The 12,685-nt window shown below is 44.3% G+C and overlaps 1 protein-coding gene across 1 annotated transcript; it reads right to left on the reverse strand.

Annotated features, from left to right (window-relative positions):
* Positions 1-2,844: 2,844 nt before the first annotated feature.
* Positions 2,845-10,976, reverse strand: APOBEC1 (apolipoprotein B mRNA editing enzyme catalytic subunit 1). Its single transcript, XM_030834514.3, has 5 exons — positions 10,592-10,976; positions 7,971-7,998; positions 5,765-6,162; positions 4,921-5,039; positions 2,845-4,475 (listed from the first exon to the last, which is right to left on the reverse strand). Exons 1-5 carry the CDS (start codon positions 10,605-10,607, stop codon positions 4,329-4,331), a joined length of 708 nt encoding a protein of 235 aa, XP_030690374.1. The 5' UTR covers positions 10,608-10,976; the 3' UTR covers positions 2,845-4,328.
* Between the last annotated feature and the right edge of the window lie 1,709 nt (positions 10,977-12,685).

The raw sequence follows: 12,685 nt of genomic DNA on the forward strand, positions 1-12,685 counted from the left end.
CTCCAGCACAGTACAATGGCCCCCTCAATTTGCCAGTCGGCTCATTTAAGTATTTGCCTAAGGCATTCAATCTTGAACACTTTCCCAACACACAGATTATATCATCACACTAAGAATTCCTCCGACCAATGCGCAGGAAGGCGGGCGGGTAGATGAGAGGGGCACGGGGATGCATCTGCGAGCTCCGTCTACAAGGCAGCACTCTGTGTTGTGGCATCGCGTTAAAATGTTCTACAGCTGACGAGTCCTCTGGGAGCAAGGTGCGTGGCACAGAACTAGTACAACAGGAGGCTGAATTGAGAAGATGCAGCATCTGAAAACCTCCACCCCGGAACAGGAAAGGCGCCTGCTGGCATTCACGTGCCCAGAGATCGCTGCTCCCGGATTACACACTCAAAGCAACGCATCTGCTGAAGGCCCCGGATGCATGTGCTTTGGACTTTTAAAGATTGCCCCCTCATAAGCTCATCTGAAAACCTTAAAGGGTGGTCTCCTGAATGAATACAGGGCTTCCTGAGCAAGGCCTGGAAACAGGACATTGGAGAACTCCTCCTCCTAAGCCTCTGGAAATTCAATCTGTAGACATCAATTTAGGCGGGCTCTCTCCTCCTCCAGGGTCTCCCCTCCTGCACGGCTACGACTCACACTGGCCAGGGGCTCCATTTCTCCTGGTGCCACCGGCTTGCCATGATGAACACTGCAGTAACAGACCACGGTCTATGAAGCATTTCTGTAGCTTTCAGCTGGTACCATCGCTGTGGGCCCACCCAAGGGTGCACCTTCCATCCCCACCCTCTCCACCGGCAAGCAAGACCAACCCGCCCACCCAGAGTCTCCGCTGGGGACGCCTCTCCTCCTTCGGGGTTACCGACAATACCGACTCCGGCAGGGACTCCAGCAACTTTCCCGGCTTACCAGATTACCAGAAGCAACGTTTTAAGTGAAGGGGTAACCTCGAGAGAGTTAAGAGGGAGGAGGAAGGGCAGAGTGAGGTCACAGAAGAGGTAAGCATGGAACCTAGAGGAAAAGTCCAAAGGGGTGCACTGCCACCGCCCTGGGCCAGAACTGTCAGCCCCGCGAAGCTAAGTTCAGTTTCCACAACACCAGGCCTCATCCCCAGGCGGGTTCACAACCCTCTGTACAGGAGCGGCGCCCTCCTAGAGGTCAGGCCCCCCTTCTCCAGCAGGCAGCTGCGACAGCCAGGCCTGGGGTGTTCTCCTCCCCCACGGGTTACTGTGGACACTTCCGACGCAGCTCTTCCCAGCACAGTTCCCCCAAAATCTAGTCTCCCCTTCAACCTTCCTTCTCCTGGCACCCCCCACCCCCCCAGCCCCATCTAACTCTGCCATCTCCCCCACCTGTCCCCTGAGACCCTAAACTGGCCACCTCCTCCCCCAAAACTAAGCCCAGGGCCCTCGCCCTCCCTGTCGCTAACTCCTCCACAGCAGTTTTAAAATATGCATAGACAGTCTTCACACAGACATCTAATAAGGTGGCAGCCCCACTTATGCCTCCCAGAGAAGACCGCCTTATCCCCACGCCACCCCAGGAAGGCAAGCCAGGCGAGCGACTGAGCAGCCTGAGCCCATTCTGAAAAGCGGTCATGTTTTGGTTACCAGCATATCCTGAATGCCAAGGAAAGGAAACAAAAACCACAGCACACTGCCTTTTAGTTTCATTTCTGCCGTGGTACTGCCTATCTGACCCTGGCCACAAAGTTTCTGTTTCCTAGTTTCCTCCTTGTACAGACACGTCATGTGTTCAACCAAACCCCATTTCCTCTCCTTCCAGGGCACGTGGCTGGACTGTGTTTTGTTGCCTCCCTTAAAGCTGGGTGGGGTCACGGGTCTGATTTTGGCTTAGAGGAATCAGGTCAGAAGTGACGTTTGCCATTTCCAGTCCTGATTCTAAAAAACACCCTTTCACACTGCTTTAATGCTTTCCTTCTCTGTGCGCCTCTGTCTCTCTCTCTCTCCTGTGGGCCAGCTGAGTGTAGAGAATTCAGCAGAGGACTTCAAGGCCATAGGAGATGGCGGAGTCACCAGACGGTAGAAAATGAGGTCCCTGAGTAACCACAGAGAGCAAAAACGTTCCACCCAAATGACATTAGCCTTGCAACGGGAGCGAGAAATAACCCTTTTCTGTATTTAGATGCTACTTTGTCCTTTGTTTCCCTTTAGCATCTTCTGAGAAATTGGCTCCATGGAATTATTTGTCCTGAAGTCACAGCAAATGTCCCTACAGGTCAAACCCAAAGATGGCCTCCAGTGATTCTCATCTCCTGGGATTCAAGTCCTTGTGTGGTTCCCCCCACTCAACATTGAATTGTAGCTGGCCAGTGTGACCCAAGAACACTGCAGAAGAAATAGTGTATGATTCCAAGACATGGCAAATTGTGCCCTGGTCTGTCTTAGGCCACTTGCTCTGTAGGAAGCCAGCCACAAAGTCATGAGGACTTTTAAGCATCCCTGTGCAGAGGCCTACATGATGAAAAACTGAGACTTCCCACCATCCACGGGTGCCCGCTCGCAGCCGCGTGTGTATGCCACCTGGGAAGCACATTCTGTAGCCTCTGTCAAGGCTGGAGATGACTGCAATCCTGGCTGACAGCTTGGCAGCAACCTCCTGAGATATCCTGAGACACGAACACACTAAGGGACTCCTGAATTCCTGAGCCAGAGAAACTGTGACATAGTAAATATTTATTGTTGTTTTAAGCCTGCAAAGTAGCGGGGTAATTTGTGATACAGCAGTAGATAATGCTATCCGTGATACTGTTATTTGTGAAAATTTCTATATTCTTTTGTTTTAATCTCTTTTCCCCCCAGTATTATTGAATATAATTGAGACATAACATTGTGTAAGTCTTTTTTTTAATTAATTTATTTATTTGTTATTATTTTGGGCTGTGTTGGGTCTTCGCTGTGATGCGTGGGCTTCTCATCGTCGTGGCTTCTCTTGTTGCAGAGCACGGGCTCTAGGTGCGCGGGCTTCAGTAGTTGTGACCCATGGGCTTAGTTGCTCCACAGCATGTGGAATCTTCCCCGACCAGGGATCAAAACTGTGTCCCCTGCATTGGCAGGTGGATTCTTAACCACTGTGCCACCAGGGAAGCCCCACTACGTTAAGGTGTACAACGTAATGATTTGATATATGTATATATTGCAAAATGATTACTACAATAAGGTAAGCTAACACATTCATCACCGCACAGACTTACACCTCTTTGTGTACGGCAAGAACATTTAAGATCTACTCTTAGAAAATTTCAACTGCACAGTACAGTATAAACTATAATCACCATGCTCTACCTTCTATCCCCAGAATGTGTTCATCTTAAAACTGAAAGTTTGTCCAGGAATTCCCTGGCGGTCCAGTGGTTAGGACTCTGCGCTCTCACTGCCGAGTGCTGGGTTTAATCCTTAGTTGGAGAACTAAGATCCCACAAGCCGCATGGTGTAGTCAAAAAAACCCAAAAAACAACACTGAAAGTTTCTACCCTCTGACCACTTTCACTCCTGTCCCTGGCAACCACTAATTTTGTCTCTTTCCATGAGGTCAGATTTTTTTTTTTTTTTGAGGTCAGATTTTTTTAAGAGTCCACATATTAGTGAGATCATATAGTATTTGTCTGTCTCTGACTTATTTCAAAGAGCAAAATGCCTTCAAGTTTCTTCTATGTTGTTGCAAAGGGCAGGATTTTCTTCCTTTTTATGGCTATATAATATTCCATTGTGTGTGTATATATGTATATATACCACATCTTCTTTATCCATTCATCTGTTGGTGGATACTTAGATTGTTTTCAGGTCTTGGCTATTGTAAATAATGCTACAATGAATACAGAAGTGCAGATATTTCTTTGAGAAAATGATTTCATTTCCTTCAGATACATAAGGATTGCTTTGGCTATTCAGGGTCTTCTGTTGCTCCATATGAAATTTAGGATTTTTCTTTCATTTCTGTAAAAAATACCATTGGAATCTTGATAGGGACTGCATTGAATTTATAGATGGCTTTGTATAGTAGGGACATTTTAACAATATTATTTCTTCCATCCACGACCATCGGATGTCTTTCCATTTATTTGTGTCTTCTTCAATCTCTCTTGTAGATTTCAGTGTACAGATCTTTCATCTCCTCGGTCAAATTAATTCCGAAGTATTTTATCATTTTTCATTGCTACTATAAATGGGATTTTTTTTTTAAATTTCTTTTCCAGATAACATGTTGTTAGTGTCTAGAAATGCAAACGTAAAATTTCTCGATTCTAATGGTACTCTTTAGTGGGCCATCAGTTCCTGTTCATGAAACAGTATATACTCTATTCATCTCCAAGTCAAAGGAAGTTGTATCAACCCCGTATGTAAAAGGATATGGGGTGGAATCATTTGGTAATGGCAATTTTGAGGAATAAGTCTGAACGAGGTCGGCTGATTCTGACATCTTGAAATATTTAAACAGGGAGGGAGACCCTGAAATAAAAAAGAAGTTAGGGTGATATTTCACAAACATTTCAAAACATCATTTGAAAGACCACTGAACTACTTGCAAGAGAATACAAGTGGGACACATACATTCCTTCAGTAAGATGACACACACCAATAAGGGAAGGAAGAATTGTGCAATCTGGTGTGACAAGTATGTGCTGTAACAACAACAGTAATGATGATGATGAAATCTAACTCCTATGGAGTCCACATACATCTTAGACCAGTTTATCCGTTCCTTTCTCCCACTTATTTCCCACAAAGAGATTGTCTTGTTCTCACATTTTTAAAGATGTCAGGTAAATAACTAAATGTCAATATAAATGGCAAAGTGATGGTGAGAAGAGTATGTGTCAACGTAATCAGGAGAGAAGTCTGAAGACGGATGCCTCTTTTTGCATCAGAATCATTTTCCCTTATAGTAACTTACTAGAATTATGCAGTGGAGTTCCAGTGCATACAGCTTCATAAACAGAGGGCGGTATCTTGGCCAGTGAGCTTCTTTCCCAGGTGGGTAGTTGACAAAATGCCTCCAGCAGTAATCATACTCTAAGGAAACACAAATCTTGGTTCAGTCAACACATACAACAGAAAGTTAAAGAGAGCCCAATTTAAAAATAATAATAATTATAATAATAATTATTATTGTTATTAAATAATAATACTATGGGGCTTCCCTGGTGGCGCCGTGGTTAAGAATCCTCCTGCCAATGCAGGAGACACGGGTTCAAGCCCTGGTCCGGGAAGATCCCACATGTCGTGGAGCAACTAAGCCCGTGCGCCACAACTACTGAGCCTGCGCTCTAGAGCTCGTGCTCTGCAACAAGAGAAGCCACCGCAATGAGAAGCCCACGCACCACAATGAAGAGTAGCCCCCGTTCGCCGCAGCTAGAGTAAGCCCGCACACAGCAACGAGGACCCACTACAGCCAAAAATAAATAAATAAATTTATTTTTTAAAAAATACAATAGATATAAAAATCTCTCTGGCCTATTTATTGCTGGAGAAGGCTAGACTCTTCCAGAATCCCTTAAAGGAACTCAGCAATTCATTTGAAGATGGCACAGAGGCCATAGCGACAGGAGTGGGGAAAGGAGTCATATCTTTGGTGCTTTCCTTGCTATGAATTTCAGACCTGGTTCTTTCTCCTGTTATTTTGGACTTTTAACTTCTGAGACTTCCGGTCTGGGGTAATCAGTCTCCTGGCCTAGAAACATATCACCACCACCACAGTCTCTAAGAAACACTTAAGATTCCTGGTTTATTGTTTTCACCTGTGGGTCCCATCATCTGGATAGTCACACCACTGTGAGTCAGGTCTCTGAGTCCTTGCCGGTTTCGCGGATCCATGTGCTGGAAAAGCCGTGCTACGTAAATAAGCAGGGTCACTCTAGGATGCTGATTCAAAAATTCCTGAATAGCCTTGGAGCATTCCCAGCAGGGACTCCAGGACAAGAACCAGATGATGCAGCAACTGACGGATCGGTGAAAACGTCTTTCTGAAGTAATTTGTTCTATAAAATTGCGTTCAACGTGCTTGGTGGTGTTTTTGCCCGAGTGTCGCCAGATGCGCTGGCTCTTGCCCCACTTGATTTCATAGAGCAGACGGGTCTCTTTACAGAGTTCTTGGGGGTCAAAGGAGACTTCAAATTCCCAGGGTTCAATTCTTCTCCTGAAATATAAAAAATCACTCGTGTTGTTATGTCATCATTTGAGGGACCCTAGAAATAATTTCATCTTCTCCTTCTGGATCAGGCAGATCTAAAACATGACATCTCATGGACTTCCCTGGTGGTCCAGTAGGTAAGACTCCGTGCTCCCAATGTAGGGGGCCGGGGTTCGATCCCTGGTCAGGGAACTAGATCCCGCATGCATGCCGAAACTAAGAGCCCACATGCCCCCACTAAAGATCCCGCGGGCCGCAACTAAGACCCTTCACGGCCTAAATAAATAAATATTTAAAACATGACATCTCAGGAAACTTTTTTTTTTCTATTCTGTATCTCAAAGTTATCTGGGGAGGTCCGTTTGGATTATTAAATTTTCTCTCACAAACATAGTGAAGAGATTTTTCCCAGCTCACGTTATTTGGTTACCACTCTCTATACCATTGCTTGGTGGTCTTGAATTCAGGTACAAGTGTGTCCTTGTTCCTCTTTTAAACGTTTCTCATTATATTCTAATCTTATTTTATCTTTTTCTTTATTTATTTTTGGCCATGCTGTGCGGATTGCAGGATCTTATTTCCCCAACCAGGGATTGAACCCATGCTCTCGGCAGTGAAACTGCCCAGTCCAAACCCCTGGACCACCAGGGAATTCCCTCTAATCTCTCTATCTCACACTTAGAGGTGACCTGTCCCACTCATTAATCTTCACTATTCCTCAGGGGACTCTAGCTAGAGTTTTTTCAGGTGTGGAAGTCTCAAATTGCCAAGAGGATTCTATTCCCAACTCTGAGAAGAGAATAATTTAACCTCAGGCTTCATCCACATTCAATTCTGCACACTATTTCCTCAAAAGAAATAAATTCAAATTTCTCTCAAGGGCATCTTTGGATAACCACCCTCATTGTGGGTCAAAGCTGTGACTCAGAATTATTCTGAGGACTCTTCCTTGCAATATGGTTGAGTCATAAGTTTATTACATCATCATATTTTCCACTCATTCCTAAAGAATCACTTCATTTATTATGTAAATCAATCCTTCCACCCACCCATCACGAGATAATATGCTCCCTGACAAAAGTCTCCCTGTTATAAAAATAGGTCTAGGTGCCAGGGAGGCAAGCCCCAGCCTCCCCAGATGCCTTTACTTGTTTTTGTTTTTTTTTGAAAACTGTGCAAAATGTTCATTTATTATGTCCATCATTCTACAAACATTTATTGAGAATCTAGTATGTGATCTGCTATGTGTTCTAAAACCTGGGGATACAGCCATGAACAAAATAAAACCAATCTCTGCTCTCCTGGAACTTCAAAAAAAGAAAAAAAATAGGTGTAGGGAATTCCCTGGTGGTCCAGTAGTTAGGACTCCACGCTTCCACTACTAGGGAGCTGGGTTCAATCTCTGGTCGGGGGACTTAGATCCCCACAAGCCAGGTGATGTGGCCAAAAAAAAAAAAAGTCTAGAAAATGGGCATAGAGTATGGAATAAGAGGATGAAATCAAAGTGACAAATGAGTTCCCTGGACTTTTCACTAATGACTATGAAAACCTGTGATTTAAAGAGAGAAGAACAATAGTAAGACAATAACAGAACAAAGCTGGAAGGTAATTTTTTTCAACAGAAACCAAAAGCCATAGGAGCAAAGATACAGAAAGCAATAATAATCATAGAGGATAGAGAGAGAAAAAGCAAAAGAAAAAATGGGAGCGTGGAATAAGTAAGGAACAATAAGGAAAGCTATAGTCCTCCATCTCTTAAATATCCATCTATTCTTGGTTGAATTAAATGTGCACTATGATAGTATAATTCTTACCTCAAGGTAGCATCTCCAGCTGAAGGACCTGTTGACCAACAGATGATCATGTCAGATAACACACATATACAAATTGAATTACTAAGAAAAAACGCTCTATTCTTCAAACCCACAAACCATATCAGAAAATGCAGTTAGGGCTTCCCTGGTGGCGCAGTGGTTGAGAGTCCGCCTGCCAATGCAGGGGACACGGGTTCGTGCCCCGGTCTGGGAAGATCCCACGTGCCGCGGAGCGGCTGGGCCCGTGAGCCATGGCCGCTGGGCCTGCGCGTCCGGAGCCTGTGCTCCGCAACGGGAGAGGCCACAGCAGTGTGGGGCCCGCGTACCGAAAAAAAAAAAAAAAAAAGATGATATATAAGCCATCTTAATTCTAACCAAAGTCCTTGAGTCACATTTTGGTGAATTGCTCTGTGTAATTTTGTCTTTTTTTTTTTGCTAATCTGTCTTTTGTCGGTTTAATTTTTTTTTTTTTGTCGGTTTAATTTGCAGTGCCCCCTCCCAGAACAAAATCTAAGAGGGTAGAGGAAAAGATTTTCTTCCTAAACAATGTGTGCGCATGTGTGCGCGCGTGTGTGTGTGTGCGTGTGCGCGCGCGTGTGTGTGTGTGCGTGTGTGCGTGCGTGCGTGTGTATGCGCGTGTGTGTGCGTGTGTGTCTGTTTGTGCATTTGTACTAAATGGAGAGACACTGTGTATGGCACACTTTCCTGTAGGTGGAAAATGGTTCTAGCTCGTGTGTGAGACCGAAAAGATAAATCAGCAAGATATATAGGAAAGAGGACAGAGTCAGTAAATACTATTCTAAGTGTAACATGAAGAATAAACTTCTCATCCTTAGAAGAATATGCAGGGAATCTGACATGAGATGGAGGAGAAAGCGGATGGCTAACACCTTGGAATGGGCACTTCTCAGACCTTACTTCAGATTGGGGCCTTTGGGACTTCCCTGGCGGTCCAGTGGTTAAGACTTTGCCTTCCAATGCAGGGGGTGAGAGTTCTATCCCTGGTCAGGGAGCTAAGATCCCACATGCCTTGCGGCCAAAAAAAAACAAAACATAAAACAGAAGCAATATTGTAACAAATTCAATAAAGACTTTAGAAATGCTCCCCATCAAGGTACTTCCCTGGTGGCGCAGTGGTCAAGAATCCACCTGCCAAGGCAGGGGACACGGGTTCGAGCCCTGGTCCAGGAAGATCCCACATGCTGCGGAGCAACTAAGCCCGTGCGCCACAACTACTGAAGCCCGCGCGCCTAGAGCCCGTGAGCCACAACTACTGAGCCCGTGTGCCACAACTACTGAAGCCTGCGTACCTAGAGCCCATGCTCCGCAACAAGAGAAGCCACTGCAATGAGAAGCCCGCACACCGCAACGAAGAGTAGCCCCTGCTCGCAGCAACTAGAGAAAGCCTGCGCACAGCAACAAAAACCCAATGCAGTCAAAAATAAATAAGTAAATAAACAAAACAAAACAAAACAAAAAACCAAATTGGGGCCTTTGAACCAGCTGGTCTACTCAGCGAGGGCCTTGTAGAAACAGAGGCCATACCTCTATGAGGAGGTGAACCAGCAGTGAGAACTTCAGAAAGAGAAATTGAGATACATTCTCAGCATCTACACATGTGGTGCCAGGCAAGAACACTAGGTACATGACTAGGGGTGGTTTGAGGGATAAAACATACCACCTTCAAGGGAAATTACCCAGATATTTCAATTAAATAAAGACTTTACACTTTTTCCCAAAATACCAGTCACAAGAGAATTTTAATAGAGGGAAAATATAATGGAGAAAAAATATTGTTTCTTGAAACCTAAGACTGACACCTGCATTTTGTCTTATCACATGATGCCCACACTCTTGCAATAGTCTTTTCACTGGCCTCCTTTCTTCCTGTCTTTTCTGCTTTCAGTCAAGGAGGCATCAGAATGAGAAGCCTGTGCACTGTAACAAAGACCCAATGCAGCCAAAAATAAATAAATTTATTAAAAACAAACAAACAAATTTGCTTTCTAATCTCACTGCAGATTGTTTCCAAAAACTCGTCTCTATCTTAACCAACTTATTCTTTATATTCCACACACAATCTTTGTAAATTCTCTTAAACTCTCAGTGTCAATCAACCTGGAATCTCCTCCTCTTTGCCAATTCAAATTCTGCCCTTTCAGGATCCAGTTCAAATCCCACCTCATCTGAAAATCATCACCTTCCACAACCTGAGTGTTTTTCCTCTCCCACGAATTTTTCTAACATTAAGTAACGGAACCTTAAATTATCCATTAACTTGCCCTTGTGCTATCACTTCTGCTGTTATTTTAAACTTTTATTTAACAGTTGTATTTCTTTTACTTAATTTTTTATTATGGTGAAACAAGCATTGCTTTAGTGCCATCTGATCAAAATCATTTTTGGATGTGAACAGTTGGTATTAATAATAATGACAACAACAATAATAATAAATCCTGTTTAAGAATATTAACAAATAGGAAAGTTGGAAAATGTCCAAGGATACAAACAGAAGCAGGACACATATACACACACACACACACACACACACACGCAAGCACACACACAGAGTTTTCGCATTTTTCAAGAACATGTAGCTTTCAGGCCCCCGTCCATTTTACCTCTGTCAGAAGCCATGCTGCTCTGTCACTGGACTTTTTCCCCTGGAGCTATATATTGTGCTGCCAGCAACCTGCCTCACACTGTTTCTGCGGGTGTGACCACTGCCACCTGTTTGGGCAGAGGATGACTCATTCCTGTGTCTCAGGCCGATACTGGGTATCTAGACTGCACAGACAGGTAGCAGGTGAAGAGGGAAGTTGCTGGAGGTTGACGAAAGCCTACGACGCAGATAGTTAATTCTGTAGCATAATTCATTGAGAACATCCAAATTTCAAAGTTCTTGCGTGATAACTCAGAATGTAGGAACATTTCCCTTAAAAGTTAAAGCAAGACTGACGCATCATTCTTTACTGGAAAAAAAAGAGGAAGAAGAAAGGGAAGAGAGAACTGGCCTGTTTCCGTGACGTGAATGTTTTCATTGTTGCCTGGTGAAGACAGTGAGGCCTCGCCCTTTAGCTGTTATTTATTTCTAACTTCCCCTTATTTTGCTCTTCACCCTAGATTCTGTTGGAAAGGGGAGGGGCGCTATTAGAAGCGAAAGCAAAAGGACTTTGGTCTCTGAGTCACGTAATTAGAGTACAAGTTTCAGGTGATTTCTCTTGCTTCTTGAAGCTAAGGTTAACGTTAAGCCCAGCCCACTTCCGCTTTTTTTCTTCCTTGAGAAAATGAATACTATACTCCCTATTGCCATTGTCTCCTGTTGCCTGAACCCTGAGTCAATCTCCTCTGGGTTTGAGCACACACACTCCCAGAACTGAGGTCACTCTCAAGACCTAAGTCTCCCTCTAGGGTCTCAAATCTAGAGCCCCTGAACTTTGAGTCTGAAATTCAACGAACCCTACACCTGATCCCTAAATATAAGACTTTCCTTAATCATGAAATGAAGCTGGAGCCTGGACAAGATGAAGCAGTTGTTGGGAGTGGCAGGTGATACTTTTGAAGAAGGGACAGAAGTGCCTCATCATAAGTAAAGGTCCTTCAGGGACTTCCCTGGTGGCATAGTGGTTAAGAATCCGCCTACCAATTCAGGGGACATGGATTCGAGCCCTGGTCCAGGAAGATCCCACATGCCGCGGAGCAACTAAGCCTGTGCGCCACAACTGCTGCGCCACAGCTACTGAAGCCCGTGTGCCTAGAGCCTGTGCTCTGCAACAAGAGAAGCCACCGCAATGAGAAGCCCACGCACCGCAACGAAGAGTAGCCCCTGCTCGCAGCAACTAGAGAAAGCCCGCGCGCAGCAACGAAGACCCAACGCAGCCAAAAATAGATAGATAGACAAATTTATTTTTTTTAAAAAAAAGGTCCTTCAGAAGACAAGTGTTTCAGTGAGGCATGTGTGGTGGGTAGAATAATGGCCCCCCCAAAGGTGTCCACCTTCTAATCCCTGGAACCTATAAATATGTTACCTTACAATAGCATAATGGACTGTGCAGATGTGATAGATGTGATTAAGTTAAGAATCTTGAGGTGAGAAGATTATCCTGGATCATCTGGCTGGTCTCAATCTAGTCTCAAAGAGCCTTATAAAAGGGAGGCAGAGGCAGAGTCAGAAAAGGACATGTGAAAAAGATGTGTCGGGGTGGGGGGGAGAAAAAAAAAAAGAGAAGATGTATGATGTGGTTATTGGCTGAGGAGGGCCGTGAGTCGAGGAATGAGGACAGCCTCTAAAAGCTGGACAAGGCAAGGAAATGATTCTTCCCTAGAGTCTCCTAGAAGAATGGTGCCCTTTTGACACCTTGATTTTAGCCCAGTGATACGCTATTTTGTGCTTCTGATTTCCAGAGCTGTGAGATAGATACGTTACATTGTTTTACACCGCTAAGTTTGTGGTCATTTGTTACAGCAGCAATAGGAAACTAATACAGCAAGACAGACTCAGGAGAGGCACATATGTAACAAGTAAGGCGGTATATAATTTGAGTTAGTTTCTACTAGAACTCCTACTGAATGCTTGATCCATCTTCTGTATTATTTTAGGAAATTCAGAACTAACACATGTGATAGACTGTCATGCATTCATCATGTGTAAGAGAGGTCAAAGATAATCAACTATAAAATGTTACTATTCAGTTTAGATCTCTGTCCTGTTCCTG

This window comes from Globicephala melas, chromosome 10, assembly GCF_963455315.2.
Source record: "Globicephala melas chromosome 10, mGloMel1.2, whole genome shotgun sequence".
Taxonomy (NCBI): Eukaryota; Metazoa; Chordata; class Mammalia; order Artiodactyla; family Delphinidae; genus Globicephala; species Globicephala melas.

Excerpts from the sequence above, each read along its gene's own strand:
- APOBEC1 (XM_030834514.3), bottom strand. Across the intron at positions 5,040-5,764 it reads CCAGATGATGGGACCCACAG|AGTATGATTACTGCTGGAGG; the intron begins GTGAAAACAATA and ends GTGTTTCCTTAG. Across the intron at positions 4,476-4,920 it reads AACTCCACTGCATAATTCTA|GGTCTCCCTCCCTGTTTAAA; the intron begins GTAAGTTACTAT and ends TTTTTATTTCAG.